Source organism: Euprymna scolopes, chromosome 20 (assembly GCF_053919585.1).
Source record: "Euprymna scolopes isolate OS-2025 chromosome 20, ASM5391958v1, whole genome shotgun sequence".
NCBI classification, from domain to species: Eukaryota; Metazoa; Mollusca; class Cephalopoda; order Sepiida; family Sepiolidae; genus Euprymna; species Euprymna scolopes.
The window spans coordinates 80,198,159-80,219,826 of record NC_136501.1 but is presented as its reverse complement, the minus strand read 5'-3'; the positions used below and the strand labels follow the sequence as shown (position 1 = coordinate 80,219,826).

Here is a 21,668-nt window from a genome sequence, read left to right as displayed (position 1 = left end):
TAATCTGCAGTAAATGTGCATAAATATGCAGCAATTCCTTAAAAATGCCATGTATCCATAAACAGAAAAGAAGTTGGAGAACTCAAAGTTGAATTGTAATGTGCTTTATGTACAAAAAACTTAAATCTAAACATAAGACCATTTAAAAATGAATATATTGCAATATTTCTTTGGTATTATTGTAGATTAACACCTTCTGTTTAACCCCACTCAACTCCTTCTGACCACCCCTCCAAAATGTGATTCTACCTTTTTAGGAAATTATGTATAAAATGCCATGAAAAACTTTAATGAAAGATAAACAAATTATTTTAGAATTGAATGTAAAATAATTTCCTATTACAGGTCATTCTAGCATTTTAGGGCAGTTAACTGTTTTTTTTTCTATGGGAAAATATGCATGCTTTTTTTTTTTTTTTTTTTTTTAAGATGATTATGTGTAGTTTTAAGAGGGTTTCTATGCAATGAGAATATGTGGAGGGTTGCCATTCGGACTTTGAATTAATTGTAGGGCTAAGGAAAATTATGTGTGAACATACTGAAAACTTGACAGAGACAAAGCTAATAAAAACAATATTAGAGGGGGGAGCGGTTAGTTTCACAAAAATTTAATGTAAAATAATTCATCATTTCCTGGCCATTCTAGCATTTTAGGACAGTTAACCAATTTATTTTTATGTGTATTTTTCTTTAAGGAAGGATCTATTTTTTGTTTGTTTGTTTTAGATGCTTGCATGTGGCTTACAGAGGTATTTTGTTGGGGGGGGGGGCCACTCGAACTTAGTGTTATTGTTAGGGTTAAAGAGTGTTTTAGGAGGAGACTTGCCACACATAATTTGTATTAGAGGTGAAGTTAAGAGAGCTTTTTTCAAAGAGAGCGTTCAAAAATTTGTTGATTTCTATTTTCGAGGTTGAAGGTGTTAATTCCATAGGCTGTTTATACTACGCTGGAGCAGGTTGTAAAAATATCTTTCGCTTAATAAGTAGAAAAAAAAAAAATAACGAAATAAAAAGCTTCCTAATTGTAGTTTGATGTGTTTTCTAACTGCTTTTAAAATTTCAAGAATATTGATATAGATTTTGAGGGTTTGTATTACTATACACATAGATTCGAAAAAGTTGTCAAAAAAACAAATATATAACAAATAAATGTTATCAAAAGCAAGTTACTTTTCTACCTAACTGGATAATTTTTTAGTGTTTTTATTTAATGTAACATGTTTATTCAGCTTGAAAACAGTGTTTACCGATGTTTTGGAAAATTTAAAATGGCGCCCGACTCTCTTGAAACGGTAAGTTTGGGGAAAAGAGTTAAAAATACAAAAGTAGACAAAATACTGCTAGAAACTCGCTCAATATATGTTACCGTGACGTAGGCTGACATATTCGGTGAGTTTTTAATAGTATTTTGTATAGTTGTTTTTTATTTTTAACTCCTTTTCTCAAACTTACCGTGTCAAAGAGAGTCGGGCCGGCCGCCATTTTTAATTTTCCAATACATCGGTAAACACTGTATGTTTTTCGAGCTGAATAAACATGTTACATTGAATAAAAACACAAAAAATATATCCAGTTTGGTAGAAAAGTAACTTATCTTGCCTTTGATAACATTTATTTGTTATATATTTGTTTTTTGACAACTTTTTCGAATCTATGTATAAACGAGATTTTGATACTTATTTTGATTTTGAAAAAAAAAAACATTTGTGGCTGTTCGCAGTAAAACATTGTTTTAATTCGCTGTTCAAAACTAATTTAAAGAATAAAAGTGCATGCAAGCTATATATCTACAAAAGTTTTTGTTTTTTTAACCATGTTTTTAAATTTGACGAGCAATGTGAGAAATTGCAACAGATTCATAATGCCGAATTGGTTGGGATTGTTGTTATTATACATTCTGAAAACCGAATAGTTCTAAACTAATGTTATTCTGATAACAAAATAGCTCTCATTAAACATAAGAATATTTATATTCATATTTTCATGTTTTTCTTAATTCGTTCTTGAATAAAAATTAAAGAATGCGTGTTGTTTACACTGTGCTGTGCTATGGCTGATTCTACAGGCTGGAGCTGCTGCTGCTGCTTCTAGTAATACTAACTTCATTTGACCAAATTCGAGAAATAGAAACAATTTTTTTTTCGGGTAGGTCCTTTTAAATTATCAATTACCGCGATCCTACTCAACATAAAATAATACTTTTAATTGATAAAGATAGTAAAAAGATTGATTTACTTACTACTGGGTGTCCGAAGAATTTTTTTTTCAAAATGTTCAATACTCGTCATATTAAAGTCTTATTTTTAACACGACAAAAAAAGAAATGGTCAAAAATATTTCGGACACTTGACAGTATTAAGATTAACACCTCTTCTAATTGGTTCCCAAATTTCATGACGAAATTCTTCATACAATCACGGTACGGACCTTTAGAAAACAGGGGGGGTCATTACAAAACCTTACCGAAAACGCCATTTTATGACGTTCACATTTTTATCACTTTATTTGCTTAAAACTTTTAAAATATATAATGTACATTCATATTTATTAATTCATTTGAAAGTATATTCATTTCCGAACAAAACAGTAGTAATTTGAAGACTTGAAGTGCTTTGGTTTAAAAAATATGGCTATTTTAGTAGAACTACCTTGAAATCTGTGATTATCCAAAGCGTTTTTTCTCAAAATTTTCCAAACTCATCATGTTGAAGTCTTTTTTTTAACACAAGAAAAATATGAGCTGTCAAAAGAATTTCGGACAACCAAATCTATTAAAAGTAATATCTCTTCTAGTTAATTTCCAAATTTCATGATGAAATTCTTAAGAGAAACGTGATACAACCATTTACAAATTGGGTGGGGGTAGGGGGATCATTACAAAATCTTACCGAAAACGCTGTTTTATGATGTTAACATTTTTAGCACTTTATTTGCTTAAAACTCTTAAAATATATAATGTAGATTATTATTTATTAATTTATTTGAAAGTATACTCATTTTCAAACAAAACGGTGGTATTTTGAGGACTTAAGATGCTTTGGTTTTTAAAATATGATGATTTTAGCAGAACCCTCTTGAAATCCGTAATTATCCCAAGCGTTCTATCGTCCGTGTGTATTGCTACTTAGAGCAGGTAGAAACTGAGTTGAAACTACAACTACAACGGAAATATAAGAATCACAATCTAAACTCCAAAGGAGTAAGTCCCTTACGGTTAAGTGCACAAAAGAACTTGACCATTACATAGCTTTACAACTACTTGCAAGAGGTGATGATCCGTTTCAGTGGTGGAAGTAGACACAGGAGACCTTACCACTGCTAATTAAAATATTTAAGCACACCACCTTCATCTTGGAGAGTAAGCGGCTTTTAAGTACAGGTGATAATGTGTATGAACCTATGAGGAAAAGGCTGCATCATAAGAATAGAGAAAATCTAATGTTTCTACATTACAACTTAAAAGTATTTAACTTTAAATACTGAGGAGATTATGAGAGCAGAGGAGGCAAACAGCTAGAATAGAAGAGGAAGTAGAGCAGCAGCAAATGCAGAAATCTAGTTTATAGTTATTCACTTAGAATTACAATTTGTACTTTGTAGTTGGTTCATAATTTCTTTTTTTCTTATCTGATTGTTTAATTATATTTAAGAATTAGAAATTATATTTTGTAATTTTAGACAAAAGCCATAATAGTGGCCAGACACTTAAAAGTTAAATTAGCAGTTACTATGTTAATGTGTCAAAGCTATCTGATGGGTCATTTGGCAGTTATTATGATTTAAATTTAATAGAAAAGAGAAAAGTAAATAATCGACCGATTAATCAGCAAAGTGGCCGATTAAACTGATTACCAATTACCTGCCAATTAATAGGTACAACCCTAGTTTCTTATCTATATCAGTAATCTTCCTGAAAATATTGTTAAAAAAATTAACATCTATGCAAATGATACCACTCTATTCTGGCGTTGTTTCTTGCTCATCTCTCTAGGAGTTGAAAAATGCAGTTCATCTAGATGTTGACCTCCTCCTCATCCTTTCTTAATGCAGCGCCATTACCAGTTTTGCTTCTCATAGGTTGTGAGTTTGATCCTCACTAGCAACCATTATTTCAACATTTCTTCAATTTTCAAACCACATGCCAGGCAAAGATGGAACCTTTAATTTGGGTTCAGGATTATCACACATGCCATATGTTTAAAATAAAAACAATTCAAGTTTCATTTCTCTGATCGATTACTATCATTTACCCATTTTTTCTTGCAATACTTGAAAGCAAAGTTTTAAAGTTTTAACATTTCACTCATAAATAAACACTTGTAAATATAAGATTAAAATGTTTGCATTTATTCATATAAATAAACATTAACAGCTTTGTAATTTAAAAATCTTTTTTAGACTATAATAGAATTTGTGATTCTATCGCAGAAGAAATCATTTTAACTAAGTGATGGGGGGGGGTCATTTTGTTTTTATAACTTACAATTTAGAAATGGATGGCAACTTGTTGAAAATCAAGCTAGTCCCTCTAAAACCCAAAAAGGAACATTTATACATAGTTTTTTTTTTAACAAGTGATGTTAGTGTGATTTAAAAAAGGTTTTTAGTAATCTATTCTTTTATTAAATCACTTTAATGAATTGATGAATTTATTATTTTTCTATGTATACATAAAAAATAGGACAATAAAATTACAAATGAATACTGCTAAACATTAATTTATTATCAACCGTTTTAAAAATAATTATGCGAATTCATAATAATTATGCATTCATATATGTCTTACTATCTTTTGTCTATCTCTCCATATAGGACACACACAAATTAGGCAGTAGATAAAAAAAGTTTACTAGAAAAAAAAAGCAAATATAAACTAAGATAAATATTAATATTTATATATTAATTCCAACTAAATAAAAAAAGCTCAATATGACAACAATAGGAAGAACTTGACACAAGAAGCATAAAATTAAAATTTACATGTAAAATTTATTTTTTGACAAACCTCAAACAAAGATAATTAATAAATCCTTATTCCGCAGAGTTTCAAAGAATGCAAAATTCTTCTCTTTAGAGGAAAACAATGTTAGCAAATACATAGAGCGAAACTACAAATTTACTGATTTTAGTTTTGTATGAAACTGCATAATATGACGGTGGTCATAAAATGCAAAAAATTATTTGTAAAATGTTTTTAAAAATGAAAAACAAACAGAAATTGGTAATTCCAGAGTGAAATCAAGAAAAGTTTTTTGTTATATATTCGAAATTTCAATCAATCACAATTCATGATTAAGTTTGATAATATTCCAATCCGGTGTGGTTAAAAATCAATAATCTGAAGCAGTTAAGATAAAGCAAATACCCCGTTGAAACGCCTCAAATAAAGGGGGGGGTATCAGATAGGAGAAAAAAGAACAACAGAAAACCAGCATTACACCTTCCATGGTTGGAAAACTTGATAAAGCTTTCCGCTATGGAAAGTTTGAATGAATAAAAAGATTTTTTTCATACTAATATATTACAAAATGCTTACCTTTTTTGGCACCTTTTGGCGTGTTGATGTCGTAAGTAATAATTTCATGTTCCTTTTTCTTCTTTTCTTTTTTCTGAAATAAAAAAAATAAAATACTAAGTAAGCAATTAGGAATCCAAAACATCTGTTATATCAGAACCCTAAGTATCACTTTATTGCAGGTCAATGTTTTTTTAATATTGAAATTACTATGAAACACAAAGATGAAGAGCATAAAAAAGTGCCTTATTTACCTGATTTTTGTGAAATTTAAACAAATATTTTGAAAGCTATGCTAATTTTTCTATTTTCTAGTAATTGTAAGTGTGTATCACTGTAACAAAGTAAGGGTGTGGGTATATATATATATATATATATATATATATGTAAAAAAAAAATAATCATAATAATAATCATAATAATAATAATAATGAGGGTTCTGGAATCTTATAAAACCATAATGAACTGAAAGCAGATTTAAAAAAAAACACAAACTCTGAAAGAAAATTTTTTGCATGTGCATGAAAGATACAGCTTTTAAAAATTTTCTTCTTTTATTAATCAAATAGCTAAATATTATCAATTGTAAAACCACAGAGATTCCCTAGTATTAAGGCCAAGTAAGAAGTGAGTTAGAAAAAAATATTGATCTCAATATTGTTTCTTTTAAGTATGGGAGGTAATGTAACAAAGTAAGGTTGTGGGGAGGTTGATGCCTCCCCCCCCCCCGTTAGGAAGAAAGGCAAAACCACTTGGTATCAAGTTGTTTATTTAAAAAACCTGAGAACTGTGTGTTAAAGGTTAACAAATCTATTTACTAACTGTTTATTTGAGTTCGATCAGATCTTTGAAGCGAGCCATAGTGTTATTTTTGTAAATGATAATTTAGATTATGGACAGAATTGAATTTCTAAACAAAAAAGAAATAATATCCGCGTGATGTTCAGAGGGCGATATAATTGTTTATATATATATCAACAAGTCAGATGGACAAGAGGGAGAATGCGCAGGCATTTCTTGGAGAAAAGATGCGCAGAGAGGAACACAGTCAAAGCAGAGTTGGCTCTTGACTTGACACATTTCTTCAGATACCCAGAGACCGATACTCCACAAGGTTACAAGCTGATGCCTTCGACCATATTCTTAGCATAATAACACATTGCTTCCTTCAGGACTCTGAAAGAATTATAAGAACTGTACTGTTTTTTTTTTGTTAATATATATTTGGTGCAGAATCGTTTTATCCTGTTTTTTTTTTCTTTTACTACACAAAAAAATCCACGGCTCTATTTCGACGACGTTCGTCGTTAAGAGGGTATACAACGAATTGGTCCAGGATATATAACTAGACAATCAACCGATAATTTGGTCACTTCCCCATACTAGTAACTTTAGATGGCCAAGAATTATCACCGGCAGTGGAAGGGTTCCGAGGTCAACGATTGTCCTCAACCGACTGGTGGAAGAGTGAGAGTGACATCACTTTATTGCAAGTGTCTAAAAATGTATATGTGTGTGTATATACATATATGTAGCATTACAAGCATATGCTGTATTTTCGTGGACATCGGCATTATTACGTACCTAATATGCTTCAACAAGTCATATCTTTTTTATTTGTTGGTCAATTTTTAAAAGAATTATATTGATGGAAAGAGAATAAAATAAGCATTCCAATGATGTTATTTTTCTTTTATGCGTTCAATGTTTTTATGCTCCAATTTAAAAATGAAAAATTGGTAAAAAAATGACGACAAAAAGTGAAACACTTTTTTCAATGTTTTCATTTTATACATTACATTTGGAGACACATGCGCGGGGTTGAATTTGATTGGATATGGCTGAAATTTTACAGGCTATATAAACAAAGAAGTCCATCTCTACTGGTGTTTGATTTTGATTTTTACGACGATAGAAAGCAAAGTTACAACCGATCAAAGTTGACGAAGAATATTTCAAAATTGATGAGAAATCTGCATATAATCATCCATTTTCATATAAATAATAGTTTCAGAATTATTTTCATGTATAATATGTAAATATTTGATAATTATTAATTGCGCGGAATTTTATTTCAAATGTTATCTTTATAGAAATCAAATTCGCTTATGGAAAAATGGTCGCTAAGCGCGTCATGCGCTGAGCTGACTAAAGCATTCTCTAAAAAACAGAAAACCGTTTCTGCTTTCGTCTTACTAGAGTAGTCATTTTTTATTCTGAGTTCGTCAATTAAAAAAAATTATTTTCAAGCTTTTTAAATTTGATTTCCAAACAATACTATTTTGTTGTTTTTAACGCTTTCAGTACACGTGCACTAAAAGCGTTAAAAAACAACAAAATGTACTAAGTACATGCATTTAACTACTTATTTGTATTTCAGGTAGAATTGTGTTTTTTAGTGGTCAAAAAAACCAAAAAGCATAACAAATAAAAGGTATTTGTGCACTTATTCTACCATGCTGAAATAACGTTATTATTTAGAAACCCATTCTTAACATAGGGAAGGAAGGGTGTTTTTGTTAACTATTCTGTACTTTTACTTAACAATTAAATAAAAAAGATATCGTGAAACTTGAATTTATTTTTAATTCATTGTCAAGACTTTTTCCGAATCTGTAAAACAAACTCATTTTTTTTTAACTGAGGATATCTAAATAATAATAATAATACGAATAATTAGGCAGTTCGATAAAGAATTTCATTGTGATGCATTTTGTAAATTTTTACCTTGTTTCCACCTTAACATTTTTCTTTAAAATGACTACCTTTATAGGTTTTCGAGTATACTGAAAACGAATATCGCATTTAAATTTTCCGTAAATAAGTAGCTTTCCGGATATTAAGCAATGTCATCTCTTACGTTGTTGCTGGTGGCCATCTTGGTTTGCACGTTTGTGCATAGTTTCTCGAGGTTGCGCTTGCGCGTATCAAGATGGCCACCAGCGATAACATAAGAAATGACATTGCTTAATATCCTTATTTATTTGCAGAAATTTAAATGCGATATTCGTTTTCAGCATACCTTAAAACCTATAGAAGTAATTCTAAATGTTAAGGTAGAAACAAGGTAAAAAAATTACCGTTTTATTTCTTTGTTTACATAATTGAATTTTCAGTAAAACAACAGAATAGAAATGACAAAAATTACCATCAACTGGTGAATATATAGTTGTTGCTTATCAGGATTCTTGGTATCCTGGCACTGTGAAAGTTACATCGAGGATTCATGTAAAGTACGATTTAGGGTTGCATCGCAGAAAATAGGGGTATATTTTGTGCCAGATAGAGAGGATTAACAAAATTAACAATTGGACGGGTCCCAAAATGCATAAATTCTGGTCGACTATGGGAATTACCATCTTTTACAGAAATCCAAAATCTATATGAAAATTTTTCATCGATTTATTTCTGAGATAAATTCATATCTACTCAATTTTTTTTTCTTTGGAGGGAGTAGTAAATACCAGCCATGAATGCTCTTTAGGCATTCAATGGCTACACCCCAGATTAAGCTCTCCTTTGGTGAGGAGGCAGGAAAATGCCTATTCTCAATAAAGCTACATTTAAATACCACTATAATAGTTAGCTTTGTTCATAAATAGACACCCACTGTATGATACCATGCGCCAGTTTTAAAAAAATTGAAATTTGTACACCTGAATTTATAATTCATGGCTTATGGTAAAGAGATACATTAGATTTGACTGCATAATCAAAAAGAGCATACAATTTTTTGTAAGACTACCAAATTTCATGAGAATAGCTTGAAAAATAAATAAATGGTGGCGAAATTACCGAATTTCTTGAAATGTTGAGGTCCGTAATTTAGCCCACTTTTTCTACAGAAAAATGTCCACAGAAAAGCATAAATTTTCGTACTTAAAATTCTCATAACTTTTGAACTACTGATGGTACTTGCATAATTCAAACGGTTTTAAGTATCTTTTATGTAGCTCTTTTCATTCAAGTTGATAAAATAACAATTATCTAAAAAGAAAAAAATCAACTTGTAATGCTAATATATGTACATGTATGTATATAAGCTGTGGTGAAGGCACCCCCTATAGAAAAAGAAAAACCCTGATATAAAACCTGTGTCGGCTGCTGCATCCAATGTATGTATGTATATATCAAATCCACAAAGCGTCTGTCCAGTATCTGTCGGCTAGTAGTGGCCTAACCTCTGTGTCTGAAAGTATCTTTCGACAGGTTAGTGCTTTTTGTGAGAAGGACACTCAAGAAAACCTGCGGCTGAAACAGTTACCAATTATCATGTACTTGCTTGTCAATGGATTCTGACTGTGGATGCTCAGAGAATGATATTTGTGTTGTACAAGCATTTATCATTGAGATCATTTTGTAGAGATATCTCTTTACAAATCTTGTGGCGATCAAGGCGAGGCGACGTGTACAGACTTAACAAGTTAGAAGTATGTGGTCACAAATCTGCACACAGGCGGCTTAAAGCTTATCTTAACATTACTATTATTTTGAGGGACAAGAAATAGTTTCAATGGGGCTTTTTGCAACTGAGCAGCCTTTTTAAGGGACAGCGCTGCTCACCCAGATTATGGAAGAGGTCTAGAAAAGGTGCCTAAAAATCGTCTGTTCCTATTTTCAGCTGGTCAGTTACCTGCGGCTGACAGTGTTCATTTGTGCAGGGGTAACAAAAGAAAAAACAATGTGATTTATTCTTAAAAAAAATTTTAAAAACTAAAAAAAAAAACTAAAACTAAATGTATATTGCTCCTTGGAACATAAGGATACTTCTTGATATGAAAGAGTCGATTAATCCAGAGCGAAGAACAGCTATTGTTGCCAGAGAATTAGCTAGATACATGGATATTGCTGCTTTATCTGAAACCCGCTTTAGTGAAGATCAACTTACTGAAAAGGGTGCAGGAAAGACAAACCCAAGGGAGTGAAAAGGGGAGGAGGAATTGGTTTTACTATCAAAACAAAGATCACACCTCAGAACAACCTTGTGGTATTAGTGATCGAATCATGTTACCGAGAGTACCTTTACCTAGCGATCGTTACATGTCAGTTATCTCGGTATACTTTGGATAGTACGCAGGGTGTCAAAATGGGGTTTTATGAGGATCTAGGGAACTGTATCAAAGGGATACCAAAAGCAGATAAGATTCTATTGCTTGGAGACTTTAATGCATGGATTGGAAGTAATCATGACACCTGGGGTGTCTTAGGAAAATATGGCCTTGGTAAGGCAAATAATAATGGGATTCTTCTTTTGCAGCTCTGCACTGAACATAAAGTTGCACTATGTAACACCTACCAACAAATACCCATAACTTAAATACACCCTAGATCAAAACATGGTCATATTCTTGATTATGTTATCATGCGCAAGTATGATCTTCAGGATAAGTGTACTGTAAAAGTTATGCAGGGTTCACAATCTTGTTTGAGTAAAAGTATCTAAACGCATCAATGTCTCCAAGCTACAAAATAAGGAAGTGTGTGAAATTTTTAGGACCTCATTTCATGATATCTCATTTGACGGAACAGTTCAAATCACAAGTATATAGCAAAAGGAGCTAAAATGCTATCCCTCAAGATTGGATTGATGCAATATTAATTCCAATGTATAAAGGAAAGGGGTCAAAATCTGAGTGTAATGATTATAGAGGCATTAGCTTGTTTGAAGCAATGGGAAAGGTTTTAGCAAAGATTTTGTTAAATCGATTGCTGAAATGGATCATCCCAGAAAACCAATGTAGTTTTAGATCTGGTCACAGCACAATTGACATGTTATTCTTTGCACAACATCTGATTTTCTATGTATGCAGCAGCGAGTGCCTTTGTATCAAGTTTTTGTCGATCTGACAAAAACTTTTGATATCATTAATCGCATAGCACTCTGGAAGATTCTTAGGAAACTAGGCTGTCCTACTATACCAGGAATCCTGATAACTATATATTCACCAGTTGATAGTAATATTTGCCATTTCTATTCTGTTGTTTTACTGAAAATTCGATGTAAACAAAGAAATAAAATGGTAATTTTTTTACCTTGTTTCCACCTTAACATTTAAAATGATTACTTTTATAGGTTTTATGGTATGCTGAAAACGAATATTGAATTTAAATTTTCTGCAAGTAAGTAGTTTTCCGGGTATTATATCATTTATGGTGGCTGGTGGCCATTTTGATATGCACGAGCATGCAAACGTAACCCCGAGAAACTATGCCCAAATGTATGTACCAAGATGGCCACCAGCAATAAAATAAGAAATTACATTGTTTAATATCCGGAAAGCTACTTATTTGCGGAAAATTTAAATGCGATATTCGTTTTCAGCATACCCGAAAACCTATAAATAGGTAGTCATTTTAAAGAAAAATGTTAAGGTGGAAACAAGGTCAAAATGCATCACAATGAAATTCTTTATCGAACCGCCTAATTAATTATTATTATTATTTAGATATCCTCATTTATAAAAAAAAACGGGTTCATTTTATAGATTCGAAAAGATGGTCTTGACAATGAGTTGAAAATAAATTCAAGTTTCATATATTTCATTTAATTGTTAGGTGAAAGTACAGACTAGTTAACAATGCAATGGACAGCAAATTCAGCCACTGTTTTTACAAGGGACTTACCGTGAACCAAAGAACTTTCATTTACTGATACATCTTGAATAAAATTTGAGTTTTAAAAGGTATGGTTTTTGTTTGTGGAGTTTCATTTGCTATCTGCAGGGAGGAAATTGGGTGTGTAGGGAAGAAATTTCTTACATCCCATTTTTTTGCAAAAACAGTGGCTGAATTTGCTATCCATTGCAATGGAGCCGTTAGTTAAGATTCCTCTGTGGGAATGTTAGTTCAGGTTTCCTTTTAGAAGGATCCATGTTGTACATGGTTGAGCATAGTGGGAATGTTGTCGCCCAATATGGCATATTTTAGGACCTCATGGTCTCTGGAAGAAATAGGAAGAATTTCCTATAATCAAATATATCAAGCCATAGAATATCCTTATTAATCAAATATATCAAGCCGTAGAATATCCTCATTGAGTAAAATAAGTTCAGCAATTATGTTGTCTCTGTATTTAGAGAAATGTCCTTCGTCCACCCACTGCATGGTGTCCAATGAAGGTAAAATCCTGTCATTCTATAACAGAGCACTGCTGTGCGAGTCCTTTACTGTTCCGTGTTCATGTCAGACTGAAAAATAACGCACATGTAATACAAAATTGGCGCCAACCTGGCAAATTCAAATTGAACCAATCAAAGATCGTCTAGCAAATCATGTTAGGCGGGCAGACAAAATGGCGTTGGTTATGGAATTTCTCACACACTGCCAAGGAGGAGAGGAAAATCATAATAAATCATTACTTTTTTCCCCCCAATACAAGTTAATTAATAAAACGGTTGGATAAACAACGAATAACAAGCTAATCCCATAAACATAAGTCATAACTTAGACAATTTTATAATTACAATATTTTTTTTTTATTTAGTTAAATTTATTAACCTAATAGGATTATTTTTGAAAATTCAAATTGAGATTCAAATTATAATTTTAATTCAGTTAACTTCTTCATATTATAGCAGAACATAATTAGCTTAACTAGAGCTATTCAGTTATCGGAATATCTAATTAAAGCAATCCCAACCAGTCCAGCATTATTTTTGGTCAAATTTTAAAAATATAATTGAAAAGACAAGAAAATAAGTTTTGTAAATATGTAATATGTGCACTTTTATCCATTGCATCATGAAAATGTGAAATATGATTTTTTTGCTTCACATGTCAAGCAATACCTCCCCCCCACCCCCAATATATATTTTTTCGCCTTTTTACAATTTTTTTCAGCGGATTATAATAGAATGGACATCTACTCAATCAGAATGCTGCGTCTGGAGATATTTTTGCTCACATTTTGTTTAGCAAATTCTCCAACGTAGTCTGCAGAGAAATCATGAATTGGACCAACAAATGTTTTCCAAATCTTTTGGCTATCTTGTCTCACAGTTTTGACGTTTTAGACTTTTTAATGGTGGCCCCTGTGGAAATTTCTAAGTGGGAACATTACTCGCCAAAATCTTTCCTCCTCCTCTTTTTCCCTTGAAGAGAAAACCAAAGTTCTTAATGCAAAGAAGGGTCCAAATATGTCCCGAGCATTTAATAGCAATGACAAAATTAATAGAAATTGCAAGTTATGCAAATCTACTGATCTTTAATAAAAGACTGTCATAATTTTAAAACCTTTGAAGCTAGGTCTCAAAGGGCCAAAGATCTTAACCTGTGTACTAGGTGTTTGGGCAAACACTTAGATACCAATTGCAAAGAAGTTAAAGGGTTTCAATTGTGGTCTGAAAAAACATTTTTCAATAATGTGTCCAAAAGCATTTGTGGCACGGACAACACTGTCAGGATTTGGGAGTAGCATTTTTCTAGTCATTAAATTTCTATAAAAGTAAAAAATCAACTCCTACAGGTAGCCAGAGGTAATTTTTTTCGCAGACTATTTTGTCTCAATTGAGTGTTAAGGTTTAACATAAACGCATGGAAGTTAACATGCCTGTAAATACTCTCATTGGGACCGGTTTCTTGAATTTTCTGGAATTCGATGTGTCCCTTAAATTGGGGTATCAAAAATCCTTTCCTTTCTCCGCCTTATTTTCCAACGATTTAAAAGTTGAAATTCAAGATAGATAATTTTGATGACTACTAATTTAACCAAAAAAAAAGGTTTCCATCTTCTTCCTGGTTATAAACAATTAAACCACTGTGATATTAATGGCATCATTGGATTAGACCTGATCCAGCGGATTAAGAATTTCTGTGTTGTTGAATGCCTTGGTGGTAGTGCTTGGAAAATTTCCAAATATATCATCCCCTTTGAGGCAAGACAGATTTTTGTCCAATAATTCTGTGAGGGAGGAGTTATCTCCCTTCGACAAGGTCGTGAATTCTCTACAGCACACCCCAACACCCCTCTTCGCCTCCTCCCTAATGTAAACAGAAAACAATAAAATCTCCTAAAAATGTTAAATAAATGTCGGAAAAATGGTTAATTAAACTGCAGAAGCACCTGTTAAGCTACACAAGTTCTATAATTGAACTGGTGCTTCTGCAGTTTAATTAATTAAAATGATTAAAAATTACGCAAGAAAAAAAAAATGAACCACATATGGGTTCGATTATCAGATTCGTTTTCAACGACCTCAAATACCTCTCAAAAAACAAATTAGAGTGGTCGGTGTTCTGTTGTAGCGTATCGCTATATTTACCTAATTTTCGGCCCAAAAAATATCCAAACATATAACAAAATAGTCAACGCTCCCGGAAACGTGCTGTGTACAACATCGGAGCCGTTGCGTATTTTGTTAGGGGGCGGGGACTCAGTGAGGCTCACTCGTGTACATCAGCCATCGGATTGTTTTCCGTAAAATTTGGTCACCGGATTTTTTCCCAATGACAAGTTATTACGAAATTAGAATTTTATTTTCCCTAAATAAAATTCTAATTTCTCACCGGGGATTATTTACGTCAAGAAGTGCCAATTTTGTTTGGAGAGAGGATACGTCATTTCACGAGATATTTCATCATTTTCCGGCAAACAAAATCTTTTTGTCTGTCTCGCTCTAAGGGAGATAACTTTCACGTCGAAATTGTATATAAACATCGTGTTGATTTAATGGTTAAATTAAACGATCTTTTAAACTTACTTGATTTTTTTGGGGTTTTGTATTTCAGAAAATATTTTTGGGCCTTATTTTGAATAATTGCACATTTTTCTACATGTACAAGAAATGGCAATTTTTTCAAACAAAGATCTGTTGCTGATCTTCTACAATATTTAAACTACATAGGCTGCCAATATTGATTCATTAAAATTCTCTAACTAGTTGCCGACATTAAATCCATCTCCACAAAAAGTGGCACTCCCCACTCCGGTAGGATTCCTCCTCGTATATGCTGACCAACTATTGGATATTGTATGGGAACCAGACAAGATATGATGAAGAAGAAGTGGTTCCAGTGTAGCTGTTGAGTCAACAGCTACACTGGAACCGAACCACTTCTGTTGACTGGTCGTGGTCAGGTACCGAAATAAGTATTTTCCTATGTTCTCCGAAGACTCAATGACCTCTCTCCACTACTGTGCTATTTTCATTCATTCGATTCATCAATTTCAATGACCACTGGGTCTTGACTGGCATGCACCAATTTAAATTTATGCACATAAAATTCACTTTACCCTTTATATAACTGATAATGGTTATGGAGTTGGATGATGAAACATCGAGGAGGGGATATTTTATAACGATGGTTTTACCCGATTATAGATTGATCATTAAGATGACAGTTCACAAAAAATTATTTAAATTCACCCGGTTTTAAGAAAAAAAATCTTTGCTCATGGAAGTTCCGCTTAGTTCTTGATACACAGAAAGAAAAGGAATTTATTGGCAGTTGTTGTAGCTGGACGTGTTATGTCCATAAAGAACGTTTACAAAAATCTTTACAATGTCGTTATAAACACGTCACATGTCACCTTTAGCAAATAATGCCAAAGATGAAAGTCACTAAAAAAAAAAAAAAAAAAAAAAAAAAAAAAAAAAAACATGGCCTTACGTGTCGGTGTCAACACGAAAAAGATACATCAAACAATGCTTACATAGATGTAACGGGGCCGTTAAAAATTGATTTTACTCTGAGATTGTAAACATTTCCATTTTATGTTTATGAATTTATTTTTCGGGCGGACGTTGTCAAGGGTGCCCCCCCCCTTCTAAACTCCACAATTGTCACTTTTTTCTTGTTAATATCATCGATTACAGACTTGAGTTTCATATTACAACAAAAAATAACTAAAATTTTCATAACTTTTCACATGGGGGTTCAGGTTCAGTTTTCAATTATAACGTACTAAATTGAACATGAAATTTGTGACCACGCTGAAAAAAAGCATGGTGAACGGAGGGGTTAAAAAAAAAAAAAGGGAATATTTCTTTACCCTCTTCCTCTCTCATCTATGTATGTATGTATGTATCTATTCATCATGGTCACAAATTTCGTGTTCAATTTAGTACAACGTTTTAAATTAAAACTGAACCCCCACGCGAAAAGTTATGAATTTTTTTTTTTTTAATTTTTTCTTTATAATCTGAAACTTAAGTCCGTAATCAATGATATTAATAGGAAAAAAGTAAAGAAAAAAAAGGGTGAAAATTGTAGAATTTAGAGGGGGGGGGACTCTCGACAACGTGAACGTCCGCTATTTTTCGCAATAACTTTTGTAACAAAGACTTGTTTCGGTACTTATGCATTTTTGGTACCGCGTTGAAATAACGTTATTTCGAAAGCCATTCTTAATAAGGGTTTTGTAACTCTGTGCTTCCACCTTACAATTTAATAATAAAAGATATCCTGAAGCTTGAATTTAACATGAAAAAACTATTTTAAAATAACGCAGTACCAAAAATACAGGTGCTAGTGCACTTCCGCGCTATTTTTTAAAATCGCATTTCCAAGTTTAATTAAAGTTTGTTTTTTATTCAATTGTAAGGTTAAAGTACAAGGTACAAATGTTAAGAAATGTTAAGAACAGCTTTTTAAATAATATCGTTATTATTTCAGCACGGATCAATAAGTGCACGCAGTAGTAACAAAATACATCTGACTGACAATTATTCCCTCTAAAATAGGTTTTTATGGTTTTCCTTTTAATTTACGCACCTAAAATGCACTTTTACAAAAAGAAAGAAAAGGTAAACGAGAATTCGCTGGATACTTTTTACATATGCCTATTTTGATCAAGGACGTTGCATTTGGGGGATCCTTAAATTTTTACGTGCTGTAAAAAAAAAAAATAAATAAATAAATTAGACCAAGTAAATACTTGATGCAAACGATGGTGCTTCTATACTTTATTGCCGAAATTGGAGACGCCATTTTATTTCATGCACCTGTTAGGGAGACACCATTATTTTAAACTATGACCGAAATATGAAATAAATAACAAAAGAATTAAACTTCCGAAAAGAACTATGGAAAAAAGTGAATAAATTACAGAAAATGGGAAATGAAAAAAAAACATTCACTGTATAAAAATTTATCAAAATATAATTGTAAAAACATTTATTAGAAAGTTTCCGTAAGAAAATATAATTTTAATATAATATTGTAAATGAAAGTAACATTGGATTTTTATAAAATGGGTTTTTTTTTTCGAACAAATAATTTTAAACATGAGTTTGAAGGGTTAACAACAAATTAATCGATAACATGTTTAAAATTATTTATTTAAAAAAAAAAAAAAAAAAAACTATTTTATAAAAATCCAATGTTGCTTTCATTACAATATTATATTAAAATTATATTTTTTTACGGAAACTTTTCAATAAATGTTTTTACAATTATATTTTGATAAATTTTTATACAGTAAATGTTTTTGTTTTCATTTCCCGTTTTCAGTAATTTATTTACTTTTCCCCATAGTTCTTTCCGAAAGTTTAATTTTTTTTTTTTTTTTTTTTTTATTTCATGCTTCGGCCATAGTTTAAAATAATGGGGTCTCCCTTACATTTGCATAGCAGGTGCATGAAATAAAATGGCGTATCCAATTTCGGCAATAAAGTGTAGAAGCACCCAAACGATTATTTGTAAAAAGATACTTGAAATATTACTCCAAATGTTGCAAAATATTGAAACTAACCTCTCCAGTTCCATTCTTTTTCGCCTGTTCCAATTGTAATTTCTCTTGTTTGGCTTTAAATTTCTCGAGTTTCGCCTGTTTTTGAGCTTCTTTTTTTAACTGGGCTTCAGTTTTCGGTTTTTGGTCCCCCGCAACTCCTTCGGAAGGAATTGAAACTTTGTCTTCCGTATCTGCCATAATTTCACTTAAGTGTCGAATAATTAAAAACAGAATATTAAATTAAATAAAAACAATTAACTAGCGTCGATATTAATAATGAACATACGTTTGCTTTCACGATGGAAAACTTACGAGTGACAATGATTCGTGTCAAAATTCAAGTTCGATAATTCTTACACATGTTGTGTAGTTGTCTGTATTGTAATGAACACCGGTTTCAAATATTCTTTTATTACTCAAAAATTCATTACCGTTCCTTATTGATGAAAGGTAGCGTAATTAAACGATTTTTAAAGAAATAATTAAATTATTTAATTAATCAGAATGCATCCCGGTTTATTAATTTATTATTTTTTTTTTGAGGAATTAGTTGGCCGAAACGTTGTGAATAAACAATCCAATAAAAAGATGAAAAACAACAACTAATAAAGATGAGACTAGTAGTCCGAAATAAAAAATAAATTAATATATATAATGCTGAGCATTAATGCTCATCTCAAAAATGAATTCCAATTAAGGAATAATATATATATGCATCCCGGTTTCTTAAAGAAATCATCTTTTGTTGGAAAAAAGTGAATGGATTTAATTTTTAACTTCGCGACCCTTCGAAATTTGAAACGAATTTTTTTTTTTTTTTTTTTATTACATTTTCACCCCAAACAAGGCAAATTGCCACTTTGGTGTAGGGGGCTACTATCAGGGGTAACAACTACTGGGGTACTATGTAGGGATTTGGGCAGCAAGGTGTCGGTTCACGTTACACTTGAACTTCTGCACGTCAGTACTGTTGGGGAAGCAGGGACCTGGAATGGAATTCCAGAGTCTAGCGGTTCTGGGGAAGAAACTATTGGAGTAAAAAGATCTTTTACATCTAGGGATCTCTACAGTGTGGGGGTGGGATTTAGCAGCCTGTCGGGTTTGTCGAGGGTGCACACGTCGTGGGGGCACAAGTGATTGCAGTTCGTCAGAGCATTCACCACTAAAATACTTGTAGAAAAGGCAGAGGGATGCAACATTTCGTCGATGGGACAGAGGCTGAAGCTTAGATGCCAGTTCAGGGCCTATCAGGTTTGCGACTCTCTTTTGAACCTTGTCAAGGAGCGAGAGACTAGTAGCAGATGCACCAGCCCAGATGTGGCAGCAATACTCCATACATGGGCGAATGGTGGCCTTATAGAGGTACAGGATACTTTCGGGTGTTAGTAGTTTTCTAGCACGGTAGAGAGAGCCCACCTTTCTTGCAGCGGCCCTGGCAATGCCTTCAATGTAATTGTTCCAACTCATGTTTCCTGTGAACGTTAGGCCAAGGAGTTTGAAAGATGGACTCTCAGATAAAGAGTCGTTGGCCATTGCTATGGGTGGTAGAGAGGGTTTCTTGTAATTATTGAATGAAACTAGTTTAGTCTTGGCAGCATTGAACGCGACCAACCACTTTTGACCCCATTCCACTACAGATTGGAGGTCTTCCTCTAGTGTTTCTGCCATTTCTTTAGAAATGTGTTCATTCGTCTTCCTGTCGTGCCTGCCATAGAGTGTAGTGTCATCAGCATATATACCCATCTCAGAGGCAATGTTGTCGGGGAGGTCATTTATGAATATCAGGAACAATAGAGGTCCAAGGATAGAGCCCTGGGGCACCCCCGCATTTATATCATATTGTTTAGATGTATGACCGTCGAGGACAACCTGGATTTTTCTCTTATCTAAGAAGGATTTAATTATGTTAAGTATTCTACCAGTGATACCGTATGATCTGATTTTACTGAGGAGACCCTCATGCCATACCCTGTCAAAAGCCTTAGATATATCTAGAGCTACCGCTCTGCCCTCCCCCGCGTTGTCCAGTGAATGGTATATACGTTCAGAGATCACAGTTAGGATGTCTGCTGTGGAACGGGCTTGTCTAAATCCATATTGTTTGTCAGTCAGTAGTTTAGCATCTGTAAGATGATGGACTAGAGCATGGTTAATTATGGTCTCAAATATTTTGGCAAAAAGTGGGAGGAGGCTAATGGGGCGATAATTTGATGGGTCTGTCCTTTCGCCAGAATTCTTGAATACTGGTACAACAGAAGCAGTTTTCCAACAGACCGGAAAACCAAGCTTCATTAAGGCATTTGTTGTAGAGTTTGGAGAGAACTGAAGCTACTTCGGCTGAGCACTTTTTTAATAGCACAGCTAGGATAAAATCGAGTCCACATGCTTTTGAGGTATCAAGGTTTTTTATGATAGCATGCACCTGAGCAGGGGTGGTTTTCAGATCGTCTAGTGTGGTGTCTGTCCGCATAGGAAAGTCAGGTAGGGGGTGGTTGGAAGGGTCCAGTGTGGAGTTTGAGGCAAACCGACTGGCAAGAATGTTAGCCTTGTCGGTTGCTGAGGAGACAACCTCGTGATTGTTGGTTAGTGGGGGAATTGTTGATTGCCCATTATTTACTACACTGTTGTAGATTTTCCAGAAGTCTCGAGTTCCTAGTTTTTGTGCTTTGATGCGCTTTTTAGTGGTTTCCGTAAATTCTCTCTTAGCTGTCGCTATTTCTTTCTTAACGTTATTTCTAGCTTCTATATACTTCAGTCTGTTTGAATTGGACTTATGTCGGTTAAACCTATGGTATGCATGCTGCTTTTGAGCAATGGCAGTTGCACAAGTCGACGTAAACCATTGGGGAGAGTGGGGCTTACTATAAAATTTCCGCATGGGAACGTGCGCTTCGATTGCAGTTTTGAACCACTCAGTGGTCTCGTTTGCACATTGTTCAGCAGGGAGAGAGAAAATATTTTTCCATGGAGCATCTCTAATTAGTTCCCTGATGGCTTCCCAGTCAGCCTTATTATAATATCTCGTTGTTTGAGCACTGGCTCTTCAGTTTTGGGTCTAGAGTTCAGGGCGATTTCAACCATTATCACTGCATGATCAGCGTTCCCAAGTGGGCTGTGGGCCTTTGTTATGCAGTCATCGGGAACTGTGGTCAAAAACAGATCTAGAAGTGATGCGTGTTGTTCTTCCTGGTCAGGGAAACGGGTTGGAAACGTAACAATTTGTGATAGGGAGTGAGATATACAGAAGCTATGGGTTGTGCTGCCCGCTGCATCTGTGTGAGTAGAGAATCCAAGCCAGTTTTTGTGGTGGACATTAAAGTCACCAAACACATGTATTTGTGCGCTAGTGTCGAGGGTCAGTGCCGTGTCTATGCTGTCAGATACTTTGTTTATTATGGAGCAGTCCTGAGTCGAGGGAGAGCGGTAGAGAAAATAATAGTAGCTAATATTGTGTTGCATGTTTAGTCTAAAGCACATAAAGGC

General features: G+C 33.3%; 1 protein-coding gene across 2 annotated transcripts in view; it reads right to left on the bottom strand.

The window, feature by feature from the left end:
- The window catches only part of LOC145241486 (valine--tRNA ligase-like), a 387,131-nt gene extending 368,556 nt beyond the window's left edge, over positions 1–18,575 (bottom strand). The window contains exons 1-2 of one of the 2 annotated variants that reach the window (XM_080104482.1): positions 18,207–18,575; positions 5,537–5,609 (exon numbers count right to left, since the gene is read on the bottom strand). In XM_080104482.1, coding sequence (XP_079960608.1) covers positions 5,537–5,609; positions 18,207–18,383 — 250 coding nt within the window. In that variant the 5' untranslated portion in view covers positions 18,384–18,575. Of the gene's footprint in view, positions 1–5,536; positions 5,610–14,775; positions 15,127–18,206 lie in introns of those variants that run through there. The other variant, XM_080104484.1, reaches the window with a different exon arrangement.
- Between the last annotated feature and the right edge of the window lie 3,093 nt (positions 18,576–21,668).